This window comes from Nymphalis io, chromosome 5, assembly GCF_905147045.1.
Source record: "Nymphalis io chromosome 5, ilAglIoxx1.1, whole genome shotgun sequence".
In the NCBI taxonomy this organism is placed as follows: domain Eukaryota; kingdom Metazoa; phylum Arthropoda; class Insecta; order Lepidoptera; family Nymphalidae; genus Nymphalis; species Nymphalis io.
In genome coordinates this window covers 5344599-5364983 of record NC_065892.1, presented here as the reverse complement: position 1 = coordinate 5364983, position 20385 = coordinate 5344599, and the positions used below count along the sequence as shown (strand labels likewise).

At 29.1% G+C, this 20385-nt stretch overlaps 3 protein-coding genes across 3 annotated transcripts in view; 1 reads left to right on the top strand and 2 right to left on the bottom strand.

Annotated features, from left to right (window-relative positions):
- The window catches only part of LOC126768572 (uncharacterized), a 17567-nt gene extending 12619 nt beyond the window's left edge, over positions 1–4948 (bottom strand). Inside the window, exon 1 of the mRNA XM_050486761.1 lies at positions 4836–4948. The gene's annotated coding sequence lies outside the window, so the exon portion shown is untranslated. The remainder of the gene's footprint in view (positions 1–4835) is intronic.
- LOC126768549 (uncharacterized) lies at positions 3696–18693 on the top strand. Its single transcript, XM_050486727.1, has 7 exons — positions 3696–3804; positions 14780–14920; positions 15362–15469; positions 16329–16484; positions 16821–16984; positions 17390–17552; positions 17957–18693. Exons 1-7 carry the CDS (start codon positions 3772–3774, stop codon positions 18059–18061), a joined length of 870 nt encoding a protein of 289 aa, XP_050342684.1. The 5' UTR covers positions 3696–3771; the 3' UTR covers positions 18062–18693.
- Positions 18222–20385, bottom strand: LOC126768564 (uncharacterized). Its single transcript, XM_050486751.1, has 2 exons — positions 20058–20385; positions 18222–19391 (listed from the first exon to the last, which is right to left on the bottom strand). Exons 1-2 carry the CDS (start codon positions 20249–20251, stop codon positions 18872–18874), a joined length of 714 nt encoding a protein of 237 aa, XP_050342708.1. The 5' UTR covers positions 20252–20385; the 3' UTR covers positions 18222–18871.

Below are 20385 nucleotides of genomic sequence, written 5' to 3'. Positions count from 1 at the left end.
TTTTAAACCCGCTATCTTTGGTTAAGAATCACGCGATAATGCTCATGTGATCTCGCTTTTATTTTTAAAAAACTTCAAAAGGTTTTATATGAATCGATTTCATAACTTATCTTTTTTAAGCCCTTAATTTGAAATTCGATCACTGTTTTTTTTTAAATTACGATTCAAATGGCATTAAGCCGTAAATCGACAAGGTCCGTAAACCCGTCAAATAATTTAACGTGAATTCTGTTCGAGACAAAAATTAATGACGATTACTCTTAGAGCTTGGGAGGTCCTGCGTAAGCCTCTTATGCATTTTTTCTCTTGCGCAAAATCTTTTCAATTCTTTTCTTACTGTAGTTTTCCTGTTATATACCTATTATTTGACGTTAGCTTAAAACTGCGAATAGATTAAAAATAAATTAAATGATTTTAAAGATGTAAGTTCGATCCTAAACTTAATAAATAAATAAACTTTTCACAAAGTACGTAATGGACTAAAAGTAAACTATACGTTTAAAAAAATAGTAAGTACATCAATTTTTTTATTTAAAAAAAAACATTTTCTCTTTATCTTGTCTCTTTTTATGACCATTATTTTCGAGTTTCGAGCTTTTTTTAAGTCTCAAAGTTTCTAGCTATATATATATTCGCTGCAGATGAGACAGATGATTTTATATATATATATATATATATATATATATATATATATATATATATATATATATATATATTCGAAGGCGAACGAGCATATGGGCCACCTGATGGTAAGTGGTCACCACCGCCCATAGACATTGGCATTGAAAGAAATGTTAACCATCGCTTACATCACCAATGCGCCACCGACTTTGGAAACTAAGATGTTATGTCCCTTGTACCTGTAATTACACTGGCTCACTCACCCTTCAAACCGGAACACAACAATATCAAGTACTGCTGTTTTGCGGTAGAATATCTGATGAGTACCCACTCATACCTACCTGGGTAGGTACCACCCGGTACCTACCCAGACGAGCTATATATATACCGAATAGACAAACCAACTAATACACAAGAAAGCGAGTTAATAAAAACGAGGTAAATTTGATGAAGAATTACTTAAATAAACAGTTTTTTTGTAAGATCAAAACGCTTAAAACTAATTGAATCAAATGTAATTAAATCCCAATAAAACGAATTATCCAACTAAATAAACTAATTATTAACACTTCCTTCTCGATTGTGTCAGTATTCAGCGAACAAGAAAATCTAAAAAACTATTTATTTAATTACCCTCCTTGGGTTGAACCACGATTAAGATATACGAATAAGCTATTTTTTGCGTCTTTGTTCTTATTGAATATTTGATGTAGTTATCTCAGAGCAGCGTCTATATCGTCAATAGCGCAATTTTATATTTGTCTAAATTGAAAACTTTTTTGTTGAGAATTGAAAAGTGTCAACACGTGCTCATAGGCAAAGTCCCTGTAATTAACTCAAGTTGTCAAGCAAAATTCGTACAATGTTATTTAATTATTGGTTACTTTGAAGAAATTAAAAAGTTGTGAACGAATTTATTAGCTGCCAGCTATTTTACTGGAATGCGTCATAATATTATTTGCTCGTTTGATTTTATATCTAGCGGAAATTATCATATTAAAATAAAAAGGAAGTTAAAGAATCATTAAATGTCGAGTCTTATAAACTTAACTCATATTTTTTGTTCATAGTTATTTTATAAAATTAATTAAGACTATTCTTATTAATCACTTTTTTTGTATGTTAATGGATTAGAATTATTTAAAATGACACTGGACTAGGAAGTCGCTAAATGTAATTTAATGAAACTTTTAATGAAATATTGTAACCTGGATTTATCTATACTAATAATACAAAGAGGTTAAATTTTGTAAGGTTGTAGGGGGTAATCTCTGGATCTATTTAACCGATTTTGATAAAATTCTTTTATCAATAGAAAGCCACATCATTTGTGAGTGTCATAGGTTATATATTAACCCGAAAAATAAAAAGACTTTTTCGTAGTAGTGGGATTTGCAAAGTAACTTGGAGAAAAAACGGTCGAACGAACATGTTTCTTACGAACACGGCCTTAACGATGAGAGATATATGATTGAGTTCTAGAGAAAAGTTGTAGAGCTTGATAATGCTTACAAAAAAGTCAGCGACAGCATATGTCTAATTTTTATATTTAAGTCACAAAAAGTAGTTTTTTTATATATTGAAAAAATAATTTAAATCGTTAGGTCATGTTTATTGGTCATATTATCAACAATTATGAATTCTTATCAAAACAAGTAAACTTATCGTCTCAAGTGTTTAAAACAAAATACTTTTTCTTTTTACTGCATATAATTTAGACCAATAGTTAAAGAGATTACGACAGTAAGAGTACGACATAGGTATGGAACCGCGACCGTGTCGTAATGTATGGAGTGATATTTCTATTAGACTGTTTTTTTTCATTTACAACACGTCAATATAATTCAAAAATAAATTGCTTTATTACCAAGGAAATTTTATTTAGATAAAATTCATTTTTTACAGTTTGTTTTTGGGTTGCATAGTTTAAGAGATAATTTAAAATATCAAATACGCACGACAATTTTACTAATGTTCGACCAATCGATCACAAGTAAAAATGTTTACGTTTATGTTTAAATGTTATAGTGCAATTCAACGTCGCCGTGGGTCGGTGCAACGCTTTTTAACTGCAATAAAAATAATTTAGGGGACTTTTACGAGTAGCTTGCTTTACGATAGACATTTTGCTGGTTCCCGAAACCATACGGGTTGTTAATACTTTAAGTGAATTAAAAAGTAATCTCAGGCAATGAATAATATTCAGTGGTGAATATTGAAATGATGAAAAAAATGATAATGATGATGATAAAGATATCAATGAATAATATTTTGTCATTTGTACGTTGTACAATATTATAATAATGTGTACTGTAGTAGTAACATCCTGTACATGCTCAACTGCAGGGCAGGTCCTACTCTCCAATTGAAGACAAGATCTGAAGCTTTTTCCACCACGATGTTTCAAATATGGGCTACTGGATACATATGTAGATTTCGATTTTTAATTTTTACTCGACAAATTACTTCATTTACATTTTTTGCACAGCAAAAAAGAAGTATATTGTTTTCTGGGTTCATATATTATGTAATTTTCTTTATTCCACCATAAATTTTAAATGCCTGAATAGGTTTTACGCGAATCCTATCTATACCGAAGTTTTCACTATCTGGAATTTGGAATATAAGCTTTTAATCAAAATGATAAAATAAAGGGTTTACTTTGTATGAATTTTATCCGTACGAATTCGGGGCGGGCAGCTAGTAATTTTACAGAATATAATCATACAATATAACATTTTTTTCTATTTTTAGTTAGTAACCGCAGCTCTGTGGTCGGTATCTCTAGGAGAACAAAGTAAGACGCACTACAGACGATAGTTTTATTACTATATACCAAATCGTAAAAGAATTGACACTAACGTATTAATAAACTTTGACAACATAAAAAGCAAATAAATAATTCACGATAATTTTGTAATCCATTGATACTTCATAAGAAAATAACTCGATTCTATAATCCAAGCAGTCAATGAATGCCAACCGGAGGTCAAGAGTCGTGAAGATGAGTTGCTGAACGGGTTTTGGGGGGCGAGGGGGTGATGACGTCATAGGAGGCTGCGACGATATATATGAGATGAGCACGCGCATCACACTAAGTAATTTTGACTCGTGAAGACTTGTGTTAAGAATAAGTAATATTGAAAAACGATGCTGCGCTTTGGGATATTTCTAGCCGCAACTGTAAGTGTTCAATTTATAAGCTTTAAAAAATATTTGTTTCATATTTTCGTGGAGGGTTCTGGACTATAGCACGAATCGTTTTTATAAAGAAAACTTATTATATTTGTTTATTATGTAATATTTGTATTCTTAGTTCTGTGTCTTAGTCTGTTCTTTAGTAATTCTGCGCAATTGTTTTAAATTATATTTATAATAGTTAAAAATTTATGCACGAATACGATATTATTTTATAAAATTATTATATATGTATATATAGATAAAAAAATCATGAAACATACTTTGGAAATTCGATATACTTCAAAATCATTAATTTCTTTTTTTACTTTAAGAAATATAGTTTTGGTACTTTTTGCGTGACATACAGATTATTATAGACACGAAATATAGACATAAGTACAGAAGCACCGATATGTATTTTAAATACATCATAATTTAATATTCAATTAAATCTGATATTATCGTAAGCTCAAACCGTGTGTCAGATTAAGAAAGCTTAAATAAATTTATCAGTTTTTATATATCGAGGCGTAACTATTTGTTATCGTATAGCATACTATATATTTGGTTTACAAATTCAATATTATTGACAATGTTTTCTATATCCACACACTATATATTTGATATGGTTACTATCTGGTCACGAACGTCATTTTCATCATCGTCATAACGTCCTTTTTTTTTATTATAATCGATTAATTGCGTCAAAATGACTCTAATTGCGACAAATTACTTAACTTATATATATTTTCCGCCCTTATATATAGTGTATATTATAATCTGTGATAGAAAGGGGGTTGTTATTCTCGTGCTTCTTAAGCTTTTAGATATTATGAAAGTCTAAACCTACATAAAGTTTAGTAGAATATATTAAATATAGTTAATAAACTAAATATAAGTATATACTTGCACGTTTTTATAACGTAGTTACACACTCATTTAATTGTAAGAGACATATTATAACGTATACTCATGAATGTTTTATAAAATATATTATATAAAATAGATTGAAAAGTAAAAATTTTAGCACTCACCAAATTTGTCAAAAAAATCTTACAAATTACACTTGCATGAAAATATTATAAATTTCTTAAAACAACTTTTGTAAATATTATCAATATTCACTATAATTTTTGTTCCAAAAAATACGTCAATTTTATTATGCAATTTATGTCAAAGAGAATATAATCACTACTGTAAAGTCGCTGTCTTTTTTAAAGAAATAAAAAGAAAAATAATTGGGACAGTAACACATGTTAGGATTAAAATATATTACATTTATACTGTTTTGTTACGAGAATCATTATTTATGTCACCTTTGTGTCTTATTTTATAGCTAATTTACAGATACCAGGGCATTGATCCTTTTTAATGCGACTCATAAACGAATTTTATATGGTATCAAAGAAAAAATTACCTTATTAGCAATGAAGTATAAAAATAATATATATTTTTTTTAATTTCTTAAAAAAATATGTCGATTTAACTATCGCTAGACAACTTCAATATATGTTTAATTTTTATTTTATGTTTACATAATGATGACACGTATTTAATATTGCGATAATTATATACTATATCATATGTAAAATATAGTAGAAAAACATAGCTAATCGCATACAGACGAAGCTGCATAATATATGACTAAAGTTTCTGCAAATATGAAAAAGTCAATGTTAAACGTTACGTTTTGTTTTGTCATAAATTCTAGAGAGTTCTAGAAGTGTTTATAAAAATTACGAGTTTTCCAGAATTTATAATAACCTTACTGATACGACTTCATATTTTTATCCGTTTATTACAAATGTTAAGAACCGGTTAGTGAATAATGTTTTAATATGGTATTCTTGTTAAGTTCAAGATCATTTTTTTGAAGATGTTTACGAAATAAATGAATACGAATAGGAATGCGTATCAGTCTACTACATTATTTTTTTATTTCACAACTTTAATAAGGTATAATCAAATTATAGTTGATAAAAAATACATGAACGTAGTCATGAAAACTTATACAAAAACCTAGATACTTTACTTCCGCATTCAACAAATAAATACGACCTGTAGTTTTCTCATAGATTTTTGTATTTATTGAATTAATTTTGCCATTTAAACTTAAATGTGATTGAATTATTTGTAGGCTTAATAGTAATGAGCCTAAGTAAATAAATAAACTAAAAAATAACTTTAAATTTTAATAACTTCTTAATTGTTATACATTATCAGCTCAATATATGTTACTAATAATAATACAAAAACTAATTATATTTCTTAATATAATAAATTAAGAAATTACATATATATAACCACGCCATAAGCGCATTGTATTATTTTAATAGTGATGCGACTATTTCATTCTATCCGGGTCATATCAAAGGTCAATTAAAAAGGATCCATAAAATAATATCATCATGGAATTATAATACTAACGATAAAAAAAAAAACAATAAAATGTCTTTGTTGCTGATAGAGTAATCGAGGAATTTTGGAATTATTATTGTCTAGTAATAATGAAAACAAAAACATTAAAAAAATAAAACAATAATGGACGTGACTGCATACGCAAAGAAAAAATATTAGTAATGGAAATCAAATATCATTTACTTCTTTAAAAATTTATTCGGTAAATGTGAAAATAATCCTTCCTTACAGGATACATGTGTTACCAGTATTAAATGTAAAAAATAATAATATTTTCCTTAAATATTATTAACAGCAGATTTTTATTGTAAAAAAATACTCTAAAAAATTAAATACGTGTTTGGAAAAACCGAAATGTTTTTGGTATAGCTATTTTTTAGTGAATACTTAGAAAAAATCTTTACAATTGTACCAATCAAAATTTTTATTAATCATGTATGATTAGCTTTAAATCGTCTACAACTGATTGATAATATACAAAAAATCTATACGCGCTACAATATCTTATATTATAAAAACTATTACTAAACTTTTTGGTGCGTATCAATGATTTTTCAATAAATGTAATTATAATGAACCGCTACGATTTTTTTAATTTTTATAAGAATTTTCATTTCTAATATTAAAATAATTTAATATTAGATATAAACTAAAACAGAAATATATAAAAATAGTTATCGCTCACGGCTTCGCCCGCGTGCTAGGGGGTGAGGTGTTCGATACCCTACAAAGCAAATAAACAAACTGACTTTGGAAATTATAATATTAGGATGATTATAAAAATAATATCGTCAGATATTACTAGATAATACACACTATACTGTAGGTATATAAAAGCAAGATAAAAGTGTCGTGACGTTTGCAGTCTTACACATATTTCGACCTAGTCCTCAATCGCCAAGTGAGTAATGAAAAGTGCGAAAAGGAACATTGTTCAAGAAAAACATTCTTTTACCATTTTGAAATATCTTCAAAGCTCGATTATTCTCCGAATAAACATGTGTGAAATCCGGTGAGCAAATGTTGGTCACAGTCAAGGTGAATATGAATTGGTATAAATGGGTGCGGTCAAGTGTTCACGCAGTTAGACTAAAATCATACAATTACCGGATGATATAATTTATTTTAACAGTAACAGCCTTTGAATGTCCCACTGCTGGGCTAGGTCAAATATTTTATAGTATTCAGACTATTTATAAAGAGTTTATTATGTGTTATTTATATAATACATAATAAACTCTGATAAAAATAAGCAATAATTCCAAGCTATTAAAAGCCAAAGGTTGGAGTTAGTATTCGTTGATTTTCATGCAGGATAAATTTAATTGTATATATTTAAATGAAAGCAGCTAATTAATATTAATGATGTATTTTAATTACTAAGAAATACCTGCGATGTTCATGTTGGTTTTTCTCGGTAAAATCCACATTCCGAATCGATAGCAGACCAACTTGTATTATATCGATTCAAAAGTGACTCTAAGAATGCTTCAATATAATATATACATATTTTAATTCCCTACATAACCTCAATATGTGCTTATTCTAATATGTGCTTAATATGGAAAGATTACATATAGTTCTACATATGTTTTGTGTGTAATTTTGTCTCTCCCTGTTATAATAATGTTCCTATTGTTTGTAAGCGTGCAATTGCATGTTTGTGACTTGAAAACAATATGAGCGATGTAACAGTTGAGACTTCGTAGTATAATTAGTAACAACAAAAGAATATTTCTTATCAAATAAATAAGTGCGAAAGATTATTGCTTATAAAGTAATATAGTCTGTATTTATGATTATTAGTAACAGCTTAAAATATTACTGATAGAATATACAGGGAACCTGTCGGTCAATAAATGGCGTGGCGCTCTGCTCTTCTCACGTGCGTTTGTTTAAATATTTTTTTAGATTTATCGAAAACTTAATTGGTATGTACTGAGTAAATAGAATAAAAAAATCATAATGATATTAAGAAATCAATTAAAGACCGATCCGATCCTTTGTTTGTGCTTTTGTAATTAATTTATTTTTAACGACGTAAAAGAACGGATATTTAGAATTATTTTACTAGAAGATTCGTTTTTTTTAAATGGTTATATAATTTCAGACAGAACGAATAAGTTATTTTTTTCAGCCGATACGCTCAGCTTTATAAAAAAGATTTATTTATTAATTTTTATATTTTTTTCCCTCCAATATATGAATATTCTTATTAATTTATTATACATACAATTATATACGTGTAAAGTAATAAATATTACGACCTTGGCCTTGGAAGTCGAAATTTCCCGTTTGTCACGACTGCGGTTTCAATAAATAATATTAACATTGCGTGTTGAATCGTCGATAAAAAGTAAAAGTAAGAGGATCGAGACAAGATGATAGCAATAAAGAAGCCGACAAGAAGTGTTTTTAAATAATCAAGTCGGTATTTTAAAATCGTTATTCAAATAAAATGGCAGTGAATCTCTGAAGGAATATTTTAGAATATTGCGTGACATTTAACTCGATTGTTTGTTGTTATTAATAATATGTAAATAAGTTTGATATTAGGCGGAAAATTGTCAGTAGTGACATCTTTTGAGGAAGTGATTCATTTTATAATATATCGATGCTATTTCAAAGAATTCGCCTGTTTGGTTTTCGCAAATGATTGCGAATATTTGATTATGTACTTGAGAATGCTGCCATATAAGACGTAATCAAATTAATATTAACATAGATAAGCTAACCTATGTTTGCAACCTCAATCTATAACATATTTGGCAACCAGGCATAATTAACATCAACAATCTTTCAATATATGTATATATATTAAATTAATGTAAAATCATTGTAAGATTATTTATTTACGAGAATAAAGACATATATTCAAACGATATCATTGCTTTAAGTGACTTTTATAAACGTTCCTGAACAAAAAAACCTGATTGATTCGCACCTGACATTTACAATGAATATCATTAGATTATTTACAAGCTATCATTAAAACCGGTCAATGTTTGTTTTATATTGTGATCATTAACGATTTTTAATAAAAGTCTTATACTTTATAAACAATAAATATTAGACTCCAATTTCAAAATCATGGTCGGTCATTATTTTTTTATTTATTTATATTATTTAGATGATTAATTTAAAAAAAACTAGCTGCAACGAAATCTAGCTTAGTGACAGAGGTCATTCGATATTATTGTTTTGTTTTATTTCGTATTAAATAAGATTTAATGAATAAAATTAAAACGTCATATGATTTAAACAAATCAAATTTTATATCTTCTATATTCATAATGAGTCTTGTCATTTTGATTTTAAATATTAAAATTCGTTGAATTAGCTTTATGTATTTGATAGACGTTCATCTGACTCAACTTTACTGTCTATTAGATTCGAAGAAATATAATAAAAAAAATATTCCTACACTATAAATTATTATTCAAACAAAGTTGCTATAAATTGCCACTTTCAAGTGAAGTTTGATGTTATTAATGATTGTTTAAAGATAGAGGAATTAATTGGAACGGATTATGAATTATTGAAAAAACGAAGCGTTTTTTATTTTAGTAAAAATGCTTAGCGCTATAAAACTTAACTTATCCTATAAATAATACATTCAACCTTTTCCGGGTTATATAAATTTAAACAATAATAGTTTTTTATATAAATCTGTATATAAGAACGTCAATATCAATAATATAGCTAGGAAATTATAACATCGCACACTAGTTTCATAGTGGTTTTTCTGTTGGGGTCAAAGATTATAATAGACCTATATATAACTATATTGTTATTCAATATTTTAATTATATACTTTATAATATTACATTGTGTTTAAGTTCTATAGTTAATCATAATATTTATTGTTAATACAAGATTCTATTTTATTAAACAATTTATAAGTAAATTAATTACCTACTTCATTTTAATGAAATATAATTTTGAGTATAATAACCTAGTTCTCATAAGTATTGTTACGATCCTTCCTATCGGCTTCGTAATTAGATTCTTTTAAAAGTTTATGTTAACTGTTCATTTTGGCTTGGCAGTCGCTTTTGGCGTTTGTCCGTTGGTTTACTTATTTCTTATAAACATCGTAAAGGATTTTTATGCGTTTGTTACTATGATGGTTTATTTCAGGCTATTTTAGTGACATATATTATTATTAATAAATTAAACGTGAGGGAAGTATGTTTTCTTTGCAAAATATAGTAATATGATATCGCAGATATTTCTTTGAACTTTTAAAACCTACTATGAAGTACTTACTACATTAATTTCATGTATTTCTTATGAGATAGCCCAATGGTTACAACGCGTGAATCATAACCGATGATTGCGGGTTCTAACCCGGATAAGCATAAATTAAATATCATGTTTAATTTGCGTTTTCAATTCTTGTCGTGCGGTCGGCGTTTCTTGTCGGCGGTGACGGAAAACCTGCTTGTGTCGTATGAAAAAATTAACTCTCAATTTCATACCAATAAATTATTTATACAAAAATAAAAACTAAACTGTGTTATCCGTAGTATTATCTCGATAATTTTCAAACAGGTATGAATCAACTGAATTTGTCACCAATATTTTCATATAAGTTCGTAAGTACGGATCTTGTTTGCACGATTATGGAAATGGAATAATAAAGTGAGTAAATGTTTTTTCGGTGACTCACTTGTGCGTAATATAAATATTACGTTTGTTGTGACTGTGATTAAATAAGGTTTTATATAAACTCGGCTACAAGGTTTTGGCTGCGCTTTTATCCTGTGCCAGTAGGTTTTTATGAGGAGAAGACTTGGAGCATAGCTAGCTTCACCACGCCTCTCCAATGTGGTTAGGTGGACACATTTAAATAAGCAAAAAATAGCATAGTGTGCCTAACACTGCTAGGTTCATCCGTCATCTTTGTTTGTCATCGTATAAATTTTCTGTCATAATCTTAAAATACTATAAACTAGATAGAAGTAAACGTTAAAGTTGTGTTAATTATGTTAACACGATAGACGTTCTAATTTTAACAATTGTCGCCTTTTTCCAGTATATTTGTAACATTATGAACTTTAGTTGTTCGTGCGTATGTATATATTTACAGCTATAAAGTTGAGCAAATAAATATTTAATTTATAAACAAACGTATGTTTGCAGACGCTTCGATTGTAAAATGCCGAATGCAACTTGATGATGCTTTTAATCGTATTGATTTCGCAAAGACTAATATGTTAGAGTAACCATGATTTAAGGATAAATTAAATAACATAAGCCTTGATATGCCATTTGTTTTATATTTGTATGTTAACTGTCATGAAATTGACTGACCTTGGTTCATGATACTACTAGAATATTCTTTTAAGCCAGATAAAACCAGGAACAGAGATCCTGTTACGCAAAGGCTGAACTTCTCGCAGTGCTATAGGCAGATGGGATTTCGATTCTTTGATGATTATTTATCAACAGTATCGAGAATTTTAGAGAACTTTATTAAAACAGCATTTTAAATAAAACCAATTTTATGTCGATTTTGCCAGCTAAGCCAATTTATGTTATGCTATTTATTAGAAATAACAGTTCTAAGTCGTTACTCCTAAAGTCGACTTGTAAATATCATAACCTTTTATATATTTATTTTAAAATGTTATATTTTATATGAAAGTATAATATATTTCTTCGAAAAATAAAACCTAAACTCATAAATCTAAAATATATTAAAAATTATGTTATAAAGAAATTTATTAAGACAGCGATTTCAAATAATTGGAACATGTAATAAAATATTTTGAGCATATAAAATATTGAATGAGTTATATTTTTTGAACTAAACGGTACGTCATGCTGTGTGCTGATATCACTACATCATTAATTTAAAAGTTTGTAAGCAAAAAGTTATAGGTTTTAATGAATTATTTATCATCGAAAATTGTCGAATATATTATTTAAGGGTTTATTATTAAAGAAAGCGAATGAAACTTATATTGTTAGAAACGTACTTTGCCATTTATGTGCACAAACAATTTCGATAAAAAAATCATCATTTGTTAATTTTTTTTATTTTCTATTCTCACTGGTGGTAGGGCTTTGTGCAAGCTCGTCTGGGTAGGTACCACCCACTCATCAGATATTCTACCGCAAAACAGCAATACTTGGTATTGTTGTGTTCCGGTTTGAAGGGTGAGTGAGCCAGTGTAATTACAGGCACAAGGGACATAAAATCTTAGTTCCCAAGGTTGGTGGCGCATTGGATATGTAAGCGATGGTTGACATTTCTTACAATGCTAATGTCTAAGAGCGTTGGTGACCACTTACCATCAGGTGGCCCATATGCTCGTCCGCCTTCCTATTCTATAAAAAAAAAAAAAAACACTTCTATTTATTTATATAAACAGTTTTATTCTTCAATAGTTATTCAATAAACATTGCAATCTGATACCTTGAAATTGATTATTGCTTGTTTCATGTGAAATTAATTTTAATTTTATTACTATCAAAAAGAGAATTATATGAATTATTATAATAAGCTATAGACGAGTTCAATATAAAATATTGACCTGTTACAAGATATTTTATATTTTTATTTTATTTTAAACGGACTGAAATCTAAGATCAAATGGTATGCAGACAGAAATAAATATCTTTTAATAAAATTTAAACGTATCGTGGTGTATTTTTTTTTGAACGGATTCATTTAAATAAAATTGATATGAGTTTAGGATTAACGATTTAGATCCTTTGCGTGTTGCTCTTCTTAAACATTATCTGCGCATTAAAATTCCAACAAGCTAACATCCCAGGAATTTCTTAAAAACGCACTTTTTAAATTAGGGTCGAAGAATATTAAAAAGGATAATTAAATTTTAAAATCAATATAAAAATACTACTATATGTTGATAAGTTTTTGGAACCTTGATGGTGCTTTATCGCAAACTTTGATATAATTTCCAAACAAAACTTGTAAATGTTTTCCTCATCGTGTTTTAACACAAACAATTAAATATTTAATTTAGAGATGATACAATCAATAAAAATAAAACGTAGTATTATCTCGTTTATATTGTTTGTTTATTTCATATTTATTATTCATATGCGTCACATTAAAATGATATTTTATTTTTTTTATAAAATATTATGACAAAATACTATAAACGTCCTTGCCTTGTTTCGCGTGTACTTTGAACATGGGGACGTATTATAATGTTTTCATTATTTACTAGGAATTTAATATTATTAAAATGTTTACATTAATCGAGGTAGTAAAGAATAATGTATCTATCAATATCGAACTTCATCAAAATTTATCCATTTTTTTCGCGATGTGTTGGTAAACAACAAAGGGTTATGAAGTCCCTTGACTTAATCCTTCAAATTGTCTCTGCAGGATATTAATTAAAAAAATATATATATTTATGCTCCTTAATATTCGTGTAACTATGTAGGTTTGTGTCTGTCTGCTTATTATATTAATACAACATTGTACAAAATGTACAGTCGTCAAAAAAAGGGTCCGTTTGTTGCATGTTACATTTTTGTTGTTTTTTTTTAAATTAATCAGTTATTTGTCTTTGAAGATTCAACGACGTATTTATTTTTATAAAATGTTCGTTTTAATCACAGTAATTTAACGTTTAACTAAAGTCATTTGTAGTTTTAAAACTGTGTGTGTTGTGTCTTAAGTTTCTCTTGAATTCAAAATTATATTCAAATCAATATTTTTTCGCAGGAGATACGTACGAAACAAACAAACGATACTTTGAAATAAATATATGAAAATAGGCCAGTACTTAGAGATTCATGCCCCTAGGCACTTAGACATTTGAGGCCCGCCATTCCGAAGCAGTTAGAGTAAAATTATATTGTTTTTGACTAGGCTGGAGCTTGTAGGTGTAGGCATGAATGTGGGGCTGTATATCCATGATCAATTCCAAAGCATAAAATAGTTGCGGGTATTTCTAATTTTATTAATAAAAAAAAAACTCGTCCCATTAATTATATTTAAATATAATCGGACGTCCATATTAATAGGATGACGACATCCTATCCTCAAGTTTACCTTATGTGTGTTCGATATCCGGTTTGCTGTGATGAATGACTTATGGTCATTAACTCTTAATCATGCAACATATGAACATTGTGTCATTTATAATTTCCTTTATATCATCTTTATTTATTATCAAACTTTTCATACTACCAACGTAAAATGACTTCGATTATATGATTAAAAAAATGCAGATGTAAATTAAAATAGTTTATAATTAAAGAAAACCCATCAAATAATATTAATTAAAATCAATATATATGTTTTTAATATAGCAACGTAGTATATAGAGTATACGCGCCGTTAAAGACACCGGCGGCGGAATAATATACCTTATAATAACATAATAACACTAGTTTATATAAATAAACATTAACGAACACAAACTATTCAATCGCTACAATGTTAACGTCAACTTTACTGATAGCTAACAAATAAAACATATCATCATGACGTATAAAGAAAATACAATTTCAATAGAGACCTAACTAATATCATTCGTTCAATTGTTATAAAATTGTATATATGTTATAGGTGGCGCTATCAGCAGCTGCACCAAACCCAGTCTCCAATGTCTTGGAACTGGACATCTCACCTGAAGAAGCCCAGAAGTACCTCAACAGTCCACCATTCACAGAACCTAAGTTAGCAGGTCGCACTGCTGTCTTGCCATTGGTAAGTTTACTGTTATATTAAACTTAAAATAAAAAGGAGTAAATATTGAACCTAGTACTAAATGATTGCGTATTCATAGACATAAATCCTAATTGATGATGATAACCGGCTTTCATATTACGATGGGACAGTTAATTTAACACGACCGGAAAGAGTTTAAATGTAGGGCCAATAATTATATGTGCATTGTGCAGGAGTAAAACACTACCAATTTCCACATTCCGGGTTGCGGAGAATTTTTGACCGAGAAATGCAATAACTGTTTACTGGCACGACTCCGGAATTGAACTTTGAAACACTGAGTCGGTCACTAAATAAAGTCAAATTCTGAATTATTTACATACAACTTATTATTATTTTATTATTACTAATACTCCCTCCGAATGTAACAATAAGTTTTTGATAGAAATTTAATATAATTTCCCAATTGTTATGATATAGGTAAAATATAACGACCCGAGGTTTCGTACAGCTGAGGCTGGCCCCACTCTCGGACACTACTGGAAAAATGGCCACGAAATCGAGAACCCTGACGACTACGTTGAGGAGGTAAGCTTAAGAATATAAGCGCAATTTTTCATGTATTGATATGTAAGAGACAAATCTACTAGACAGTTAATCTATAATACTGTTCTATTATTTATTAATGTTAATATCTGCTATATATAAATAGGCAAAGACGAATATCTCGTCTGTTTGTCAACCGTTATTTTCTTTTGCTCGGTAGCAATAACTGTCGAGTATAGACAATAACCCTATAGGGTTATCAATAAAACTTGGAAATAAGAATAAAATTTAAATTCCTTTTTCATAAATGTTTTTTAAAATTTTCAAAAATGACTATGGTTGAATTTCTATAACTGGGTTAATTAAAAACTATCATTTAAAAAGCGCATTTAAAACTCTCGCTACGCTACTTCTACATCACATATGTACAATGTGCTCGCTAGAATAATTATGTTCAAATAATTCCTCTTCACATCCAACTACTATTTCCTTACTACCATATTTAAGAAATAAATAGAGTTAAGGTAATATTATGCGTCAAGCGTTTTAATTGAACGACAAACACAGATGTTTATGAACATATATAATTATAGGCTTAAAGTAAATTACTTCTTGTACCAAAAGAAGTTAAAAATATTTTAATGCTGACACGGCCTCGTCAAGATATTGATTCGATCACTCGTTATCCTTTGAAAGTTACCTTCTAATTTGTACTTTGTCTTTGTCATCATCCAATCAATTAAATTATTATTTTTATTTTTCTCCTCTCTTTTCCAATATTCTTTTGTCTTCAATAATTTTCAGTATTGTTTTTTTTTATGTTATGAAAGAACTTTATCTTTTTTGTTTTGATACGTCAAGGATATAAAATAATATTTATTTCATACTTATTATCTTAAAGGTTTACACCGCAAGACAATACCATGGTCAAGACGGCCTAGGTGCATACGCATATGGTTATGAAACTCCTGAATCAGCAAAGGTTGAGAACAGAGTTCGTGCCGGTGACGTAACCGGTTCCTACACATTCAAAGCTGGAAACAATGAACTTATCAAGGTTTTTATCAATTTATCTGATTTGAATAAACTTTTATTTATATTATATCCCAAGTATTGAGAGGTAAGGACAATGACGTAAGCTCACGCTTCGGCCCTAAGGAGAGGCACAATATTTATAAAAATCTGGAAAAATGTATGTGGGCTTGTGTGTAGGCGTGTCTATTGTTGTATAATCTTTGTGACTGTATTTTTTGTAGTAGTTGTTTGTGTATTGGGTGAAGTTATTTGAAATTGCTTATCAGTGAATAAATTACATATTTTTCATTAATACTTGAATTATTAAGTGACTCTTGTCATGGTACGGTATTAATAAAAATTGCATTTTTTCACGTAGGTTCGCTATTGGGCTGACAGCCAAGGTTTCCACCAAGAGGACAATATTCCCAAAGTTGTGTTGAAGCCTATTGAGGAAGCTGAAGACGTAAGACAGGCGCGTCTCGCTCACGAGAAGGCCTGGCAAGAGGCAGCCGCTGCCGCTCGTCAGCAACCTGACCCACAGTAGGAGCCATAATTACCTACAATTTTTTTCTTTCTAATTGTTCATTTTATGATGATGAATTTAAAAAAAAATATGAAAATCCGGATTACTTCATTTAAAGTATTTTAATTTATTATGTAATTTGGAATTAAAAAAAATATTTGATTGCTATACTTCTTTTTTCTTTATTGTTATTGTAACGATTTACTGACGATCCATTAATATTAAAGCCCATCAGTTTCTGACACTCAATACTGACTACTATTGTCAGAAACTGATTTAACTAAACTTACTTGAAAGAAGACTAAATTTACTTTTCTTGGACTAGTATTATAATTCTATAGTTACGTTTTATTAAGCTAAGGCTATGTATCATTGTGGAATAAAAATAAAATATCTATTTATAAATATTGTTCCATTTTCAGAGGCGAGTATTACAGACAATACGAATACCAGCCCGCTGCGTCTGAACAACAAGCTGCTTTTGTTGGACATGTGAGACAAAGGCGTGATGTAAGCGACTCTTTCATTTACGGGCCTGCTCATGGTGTTCCAACAGCTCGTACTACTACTGAGCCGGAACCAACGGTGAGTTTAATGTCATATTCTTTTCTAATATATAACTAAGTTTTTAAGGAATTAGGAAAAGAGTTTCAGCAATTATTAATTAGTAAATAGTTATAGTATCAAAGGTAAATTTAATATATAAAACAGTACAGTGGTGCTGGTGAAAAATGTTTTTCATATATAAAATCGTGTAAATATGAAAAGAAAATATCACAAATTCAGTATTTAATGAATCACAAGACACAGATACAATTAAATGATTTTAGAAGGTAATATTAATATTGAATTTCTGAATAAAAATATTTGGGGAATATGGCTAATATAAAACTGATAAATTGAAAAACAAAATATTTTTGACTACTTATTTCCCAGCTTTTTAAACAATTGATTTCACTTGATGTTATGTATATTATTTTCATTTTCAGGGACCCCCCCGTGGTTTCTTCTATCAGTTCGATTACCCCGTCTCCGTCATCGTACCTAAAAGCAGTCTCCAGGGTGAGTCAGTAAACCCCTCCAAGCCTTACTGATTCTTTTAAAGTAATACAATAAGATTTATTAACCCAATGTTTTAGAATGGATTGTTATTACATATTGAATTTTAAACTTGAAACCGAATTGCAAATATCTAACCTATCTTATAACATTGATTAGACTTCAGTAATTTAGAATACAATTTTAATTAAAATATATAATTATTTCATGATGATAATTGTTATAAACTATGCTTGCATATTTGGAATCTTTATTGATTTCTAAAAGATGTTATAAAGTAATTTGCGTTGCCAATTTAGTTAAGTAGGTTAAAGTAGCTGTTTGTAATCATTTCATTAGCACTTTTACTTATAATGTTTTAACGAAAGTAATGGAACTTTCTAGAATTAAGAGTCCGTCTATTTTGGTTAAATTTTTTTGAATTTATTTTCACAAATTTCATGATTGGATTGGACTGGTGTTTAAAAGAGTAACTTTGCTTCGCGATGGATTAGGTTTATTAATTAATACATGTTGTAGTATATGTATCTCTCTTTTGATTCTCAGTTAATCTCTTGAACCCAGTCTTGTTTAATATTAGCTTTTAATGTAAGATTTTATTGCCAATAATCATAAAAAATTTTGTAATAATTACATTCGTGTCAATAAATAAAGATTATTTCAATAATTTTGTTTTTATTTAAATTTTTATTGCAGCAGTTTTTTATTAACTTATTTGTTGTTGTATTTATTATATTTTATCATCCTAATTACTACCATAGGGATCGTCACATCGATTCGATCGTTGATAATAATATTTTTTCGTTTAATACTTTTCGACATTTATGAATACAAATAAAACTTGCTCATAATTGCACTGGTAATATCGGCCTGTTAAAGCCATTTAATGGCATCATCATATTAATAGGCCTCATCATGTTTTCTTTTTCATTCCTCACTTGCAAGTTATTAATTAACGACTTTAAGCTTATGCCTTTCGTAGCTGCATCCATTGAAGGCCTTTGAAAAGGCAACCTTTGACCAATAATCGATATGATACCGGCTATTCCATTAGCAATACCATTATATGCCCAAGAAATCGTATCAGGTACGTTAATTTCTATCGGTAAAAAGGGTATGGCTGAAATAAAATCTCCGATTGAGAATCTTCCATTTGGTAGCATTAAAATAGCTTTCTGTTCTTCTATTATTGGTATCGGTTCAGCATTTATTACAACTGAGTCTGAATCTTCATCTTTTGATTTCGTATTATAATCTCTTAGCTTTAATTCGCTACCAATATTGTTGTTAGTGTTTTGATCTTCTACGTGCGTATTCTTTTGATGTTCTGGTATAAAAAATAGAAGTGGTGGAAGAGGGTTATTCCTGAAAAAAATCATGATAAATGTTTTATATAAATATGTATAATTATTTGTACAAAAAGGGCGCATAAGGAGTTTTTTTTAAGAGAAATCCAATTTATTCGCGATTCATTGTCATAATAGGTAGAAAAGGTAAATGCTATCAGTTCGAAATGTAAACACAACGGTTTACGTGTATATCACTGAAAATAGTTTAGTTCAAACTTTAAACAACAATAGTTTAGTTCAAATCTCATAAGTATAAAGCATTGCAATAATAGGTTGATACCTACATTCCGAACCGAACCGAAACCGAAACAGCCTGTGAATGTCCCACTGCTGGGCTAAAGGCCTCCTCTCCTCATTTTGAGGAGAAGGTTTGGAGCTTATTCCACCACGCTGCTCCAATGCGGGTTGGTGGAATACACATGTGGCAGAATTTCAGTGAAATTAGACACATGCAGGTTTCCTCACGATGTTTTCCTTCACCGTAAAGCACGAGATGAATTATAATCACAAATTAAGCACATGAAAATTCAGTGGTGCTTGCCCGGGTTTGAACCCACGATCATCGGTTAAGATTCACGCGTTCTTACCGCTGGGCCATCTACCTACATTCGGTGGCTCAAAATTGTGTAAACAAAGCCCTAGCATATGGTGCAAGAGTGCAGATTATTGCAATTAGACTTACAAAGGAATTGGTCCTGATATTGGATTAAATTGTTGCATTGCCTGTAATTCCATTAATTGCTGTTGAATATTCTGTTCTTGTTGCTGCATCATTAGTCTTTGATAAGGCTGAAGTAATTGCAACTGCAAGGGTGCTGAATATGCAAAAGACAGTCGTAGACACAACACTGACATAAATAAATTTAACGGAATCATTTTTATCACTATTAATTTGTACTTGTTCACTGTATGTTTTTTTTCACTTTTATTTAAATTAAAATCAATATAAATTAACGTTAATCTTGTCCATAATACATTTTTACGAATTTCTCTTTCACAGTAAAACACTA